At 51.7% G+C, this 5,683-nt stretch overlaps 1 protein-coding gene across 4 annotated transcripts; it reads left to right on the forward strand.

Annotated features, from left to right (window-relative positions):
• The first annotated feature begins 505 nt into the window (after nucleotides 1–505).
• Nucleotides 506–4,903, forward strand: LOC127186321 (lysM and putative peptidoglycan-binding domain-containing protein 4-like). Of its 4 annotated transcripts, none has more exons than XM_051142740.1 (4): nucleotides 506–631; nucleotides 869–1,045; nucleotides 1,601–1,890; nucleotides 3,713–4,903. In XM_051142740.1, the coding sequence occupies exons 3-4, from the start codon at nucleotides 1,609–1,611 to the stop codon at nucleotides 4,319–4,321; spliced, it is 891 nt and encodes a 296-aa protein (XP_050998697.1). In that variant the 5' UTR covers nucleotides 506–631; nucleotides 869–1,045; nucleotides 1,601–1,608; the 3' UTR covers nucleotides 4,322–4,903. The 4 variants fall into 4 exon arrangements, with proteins under 4 accessions (XP_050998697.1, XP_050998699.1, XP_050998696.1 ...); XM_051142742.1 differs by lacking the exon at nucleotides 506–631 and adding an exon at nucleotides 2,357–2,382 and having other exon boundaries at nucleotides 677–1,045; nucleotides 3,713–3,855; XM_051142739.1 differs by lacking the exon at nucleotides 506–631 and having other exon boundaries at nucleotides 677–1,045.
• Nucleotides 4,904–5,683: the final 780 nt, after the last annotated feature.

The following is a 5,683-nucleotide window of genomic DNA, read 5'->3' on the forward strand; positions in this document are numbered from 1 at the left end:
TTTAATCCTTGATTGTGCTTGCTGCAAACAACACCACAGGTTCTCCTCCCTTTTCCGAATAGCAGGGGCTTTCTGGGTAGCCATGTGATATATATCCTCGTTTATGTAATTTTGGTCTGTGTTCTCATGGCAATATTTCACATCCCTGGACTTTTATCTCCAGGCAAGGGGCTGGCAACCATTCAGCCTCTCAAAGGATACAGGGTCAAAAAACCCAGGGTCTGGCTCCCGGCGGCAGGCCTCCGGAGTGGCGCGCCGCCATACTGAGGACGCTCCTGGCCACGGATCAAGACACACATGGGTCAAAGGTCTCTCCTTCCGGGAAGAAGACGGAGGCAGAAAGCCGTGGACACCATAAAGGAGGCCAAGTTTCACACCTGGCTCAGACGTGGAAACTGGGCACAGCCTGGGCGAACCAGTCAAGGAGGGAAGGTCCAGGCACCGCGCTGGATCCCCGCCCATCAGGACCCGCCCCTTCGAGCAGGGTGAGTTCTGACCTCTCAGCACCTTGCCGCTGCGCCAGTGCCCGCCCTCCTCTGAAGCCATTGGTTAACACTCAGTCCCCCACCCCCGGAAGACCTGTTTTTTGCAGCCAATCGCGGACGAGGCGGCGGTGGAGCCTGGGAGCGAGGTACCGGGACCTGGAGCAGGGGCTGCGGGGTTGACTTGGGGGGGCCAAGGCTCGTGGTGTCGCTTGTCACCGTGGACTCTGTGGTGGTCTGCCACTATAGGGCCGGTGCCCGTGTCCACGTAGGCCTGGTGCCAGCTTGCGGAGGTGGCAGGATGTGTGCTCCTTGGAAAGTTGGGGCCCAGCCTGTTTAGGCCCAGGGGCGGGGCGGTCTCAAATTTGTTTTGTCTTCTGCTTAAGGACACCCCATCTGTCACTGAAGGGAAACTGAGGCCTCTTCTGACCGCCCCGGGTGTCAGGAGCTCACAATTTGAGACCAGAGGAGATGCGCTGAGGCTTGCTGTCCCCTTAAAGGGCCACTCAGAAGGGATCGCCAGGAATGCCCAGAGTTCCATTGGAGCTATTTGGAAGGGAAAGGTTAGTTGTGGTTCTGGAGTTTGGCTTCAGGTGACAATAAAGGGACCATGGAGTGAAATGAGTGCGGAGTGACCGTGAGGAATGGGCAAACTAAACTTTGATAGGCGTTTTTCCATTGCTTGCCTTTTCGGTCAAGTCAGCCAGGGTCAAAATAAGAGACCTATGGTTGTTCTCTGCCTATGTCCTTGGTAGTGATCTTTTTTCCTGCAGACACCTTGGGATGCCTAAGGAGGTTTTTGTACAAAGACTCAGAATGTACGATTCTCAGTGTCAGGGAGTTGAGAACAGCGTTCCGGGTGCTCTGAGACATAAGTGGTGTGGGGAGGGCTGGGGGAAGGAAGGTAAGGAACCTCCCCCCATACTAAGCAGTTAGAAAACGTGTGATTTTATTCTGCCTCAGTACCAGGTGGCCTAGGATGAGGATGTTCTTGATCTGTCATGATGCTGTTTGCTGAATATTTGCACTATTAGGAAATTACTAATGAGACAGTTCTTAGGAAGCCAGAGGAGAATGTGCAGTATTTGTGTGGAATTAACCCCAGGTTTGATTTTCAGTTAAGAAAATGAGGCAGAAGGAAGTGTTAGCCAAGACCTTCCAAGGCCCAGCTGTTGTCTGTAGGACTCCAAGCAGCCATGTTTACATGTTCAAGAATGACAGTGGAGACTCTGGGGACTCCTCTGAGGAAGAGTCACACCGTGTGGTGTTACGACCTCGGGGCAAGGAGCGCCAGAAGAGCAGCAGCCAACACCCGCAGCAGCCCGGAACCAACAACATGGTGCTGCTGCAGCGCGAGCTGGCCCAGGAGGACAGCCTCAACAAGCTGGCTCTCCAGTATGGTTGCAAAGTAAGCTGACTCGAGAGAGACACAGGGGAGTCACTGTAAGAGGGGCCCTTGTCCTTCCTGACACCCCTCACTCCACCCCCCCCCCCCACTAGAATCCTCCATAGCCAGGGATGGAAGCTGATGGAAGCACCCTTCATTCAGAACTCTGATCTCAGAAAGGGTTAGCTGGGACTTCAGTTAAGGCCGTGTTTCCTTTGCCCTGCCCTGCACAGTGATACTCTGAACTGTGTGATCTTTTGAGCACATTGTATTTAAGATCTTAGGGCCTGGAGACGGTAGGTGCAATGTATCCAAGTTTCCGTGGCATGCTTGGCTTCTCTCACAACTTGTGTATTCTTCTGACCTTTTCTTGGCAGTAGCTAATCTGACTGGTAGAGTTTTTCCTTCTCTCTGTTAGAACTGCATGGTCTAGCCTCTGTGCTGTGCATTTGTATAACCTTATCTTTCTCTTTAATTATGTTTTTAGCACTCAGAGTGATTAACAGTGGCAAAGTAAGTAGGAAAGCATTTCTGGAATCGCTCTTTTCTCCCTCATCGAAACAACTTGTTTCACGCTGCTAACCTCATGCTGCATTCCGACAGCAGCTGTCACCAAGGCTGCATCAGCTACACAATTAAAAAAGGAAAAACAAAAAACTTTAACTCCTAAACATTGTCTGTGGTTTATCTAACAAGATCCAAATGAACAAAAAGATTGTGTGTGGGTATGGGAGTCTTTCCCAAAGTACTAGAGGCTGGTCTCCAGGGACACATAGCGTCTCTGCATTGCACTGGCCTTTGTGTTTGGCTCTTCTGATCTGCTTCTGTGAGCATAACATATGCTTTATAGACCTTGGACTGAAAAACAAAGCCTTCCCAACAAAGTCTTGCAAGATAGACTGAGCAGGCCTGTCAGGATGATGAACTCTAGCAAGTCCAGAATGGCTATTTAATGTCTCCACCAACTAGCCCAGTTCCTCTTGGAGGTAAATGCACGTGCTGTTCATTTAGTGCACAGAGAAAGAAAGCTGCCAAGCCCATCCACTCTGTTAGTTTCAGGGCAAGATAAAAAGCGCTCCCAGAGCCCATTCAGTGGGACTCTTAAAAGTGGTAGTGGTTGCTGAAAAAAATGATCATATATATCCTAGACTTGAATAGTAAACTCTGTGGGTTGTACTTATGTTTTAGAGAAGTTCTTTTCAAAAGTAGCTAGAAGGGAGTTAAAAACTTGGCTTTCCTGTCCCTCCTTTTCTGTTAGCTTCGTGTTGCCTGATAAAATCCACAGTCACGTTCCCATGACCCACTCTGAAGCTCCTGCCTTGATGGCTGATGTCCTAACCTTCTTCTAGAGAGAAGTGTAGTCTCCCCAAGGTGAATTAACTTCCATTCAGGAAATAAGTTCCTATGCCTATCCTGTTTCTGGGAGAATGCTGAGGGGGCATCCCGAGGAAGCTGTCAGGGGCTGGAGACTCTGAATGGGTGCCCAGGGTCAGCTGGGGGCTTTTGGTGAGCTTGTCTGGCCACTTGCTCAGCTGGATTCTGGTGTGAGATGGGAGAGTTAGACAGGGAAGGGTTTCACCTGTGGCTTTCCTTGTAGGCACAACACATCCACAATCGGTCTGAAATTGTTCGAAGTAGAACAGTTGTTTTCTAAGCTGTTTATTAAGAGCTAAAAGCCAAAGATCAAACTGAAGCCCAAGTTACTCAGCTGAAAGGAAGCTGGCTGTAGGGTGCAGCTTCCAGCCTTCCTGGGCTTCCTCACTGGGACCCCAGCAGGCCGAGGGGCTCAGCTGGGTACTGGTTTTAAGGAGCATCGCATATTTATAATGCATGGCTTCTGTAGGTTGCAGATATCAAGACGGTGAACAACTTCATCAGAGAACAAGACCTGTATGCTTTGAAGTCAATTAAGATTCCAGTGAGGAATCACGGCATCCTCACAGAGAACCACCAAGAACTAACGCCCCTGGGGCCCCCGTCTTCCAAAACCAGAGTGACAGTGGTCGAACTGCCAGAAGATGAAGATAGCACCGGGGCAGCTGCTCAGGGCAACCAGCTGACAGACTTCTTCAAGGGAATTGATGAGAACATTGAGCGGGCTGTGCAGTCCGACGTCTTCCACACGGACAGCTGCTGTGTGGAGGCCCCAGGTCAGCCGCTGCTCCCCACAGCCCAGAAGCCAGCGGCTGATGGCGCAGACTGTGGGATCCCCTGGTGGAACGCCGTCTTCCTTATGCTGCTCATCGGGATTGTGCTGCCAGTCTTCTATCTCGTCTACTTTAAGATACAAGCCACCGGGGAGGCCCCAAGTAGCTTGAATGCAACTGTCGTCCCCAACAGCTCGACGACACTGAGCCCTGTTCCAGGGCAAGCCCACAGGTTGGCAGTTCCAATGCCCACCATCTCTGCTTCAGACAGCAAGGTCGGCCCAACCACCCAGGCAGGGGCCTAAGCTCCTTTTTTTTTCCCCCCTAGAATCAGCAGGCTTTGGCCATCGGTTGATGTATGTCGCTGTCGCCAGCTGTTTGCTGGGGGATGCTGCATTTTGTTTCCTGAGGTGTATGGACAGTTACAGAAGTTACCATGACGATCTGGATTGTATGCCCTGAGGAATGGGCTGGCCTAACCCCAAGGATGCAGGAGCCCAGACGTCCACCACCCCAGCAAGAGAGACATTTACATGAAATTCATGCCACTTTCCCAAGACACGTAGGGCCTGGCAGTGTCTGTACAGCCATTCTGTGAGGGCTCCTAAGTAGAACGTGACAAAGGGTCTGCAGTAGGGGTGTCCCCGGTGTTGGGTGGGCTCAGATGACTGTCGCAGTGTCCCTGCCTCCTAAGGGGAGAGGTGAGCTGAGAGACATGTCCTGTGTCTGGATAAACTAAGGTGCTACGCAGTATGTCACTGAGTTGTAGAGTACAAGTCACCGTTGTGACAGCCTGGTTGTTTGCCTCCTCACTTGCCTCCACTGAAGGCCGTGCCACTTGAGAAGTGAGAAAGCCTTGAATCCAAGCTGCCGTCCTCTGATTTAGGCTACACGCCCCCCCCCCCCCCCAGATTCACATTAGGAGCATCTGTGGTGATGGATCCCTGGATTCCCCTAGTTGGCACCTGGGGAGCAGCTGTGACTGGCAGGTGGTAGAAGGGACTACTTCTACCATTAAGGTTCTAACACATGTCCACTTGAGGCAAGCCTGTGGCCCCACTCCCACCCCCACCACGTGCCCCGAAGCAGAGGGTTCATCCTGCTGTCTCTTTTGACTCTCTTCTTTGGGTTATGTCCTTAGAGATGCCGTGTCTCAGTTAAAACCAGACACTGTATCAGTCAGCTTTCCGTTACCGTAACAAGACAGTCTTGAGTACGAAAGGTTTGTCTTGGGCTATGGCTTCAATCCATGGCCTGCTTTGGGAGCCTGTGGTAAGAACACACATCGAGGAGAGTGTGCAGTGGAACAGATTGTCCATGTGACCAGGAAGAGAGGGGGAGAAGGAGCTTGGGACCCAGTGTTTACCTGCAGTGACCTGCCGTGTCCTGACTTCCCTCTGCTAGGCGCCATTTTCCTAAACGTTCTACTCCTTCCCAATGCCAAGATGAGGACTAAGCCTTGAAGATAGTTGCCTCTGGGGGACATCTCCAACCCCAGCAAGTGAACAGCTATAAAGAGAGCACCACCCGACAACAGAGGGCGGAAGAAGCACAAGGTTTTCTCAGGGACTCCCTGAAGGCAGTCACTGTTCACTGTCCTGCAAGGGGTGTGGGAGGAAGGGCTAAGCCAGCCTGCCTTGTCACAGCAGGGATGGGGGAACAGAAGG

Source organism: Acomys russatus, unplaced genomic scaffold, assembly GCF_903995435.1.
Source record: "Acomys russatus unplaced genomic scaffold, mAcoRus1.1, whole genome shotgun sequence".
In the NCBI taxonomy this organism is placed as follows: Eukaryota; Metazoa; Chordata; class Mammalia; order Rodentia; family Muridae; genus Acomys; species Acomys russatus.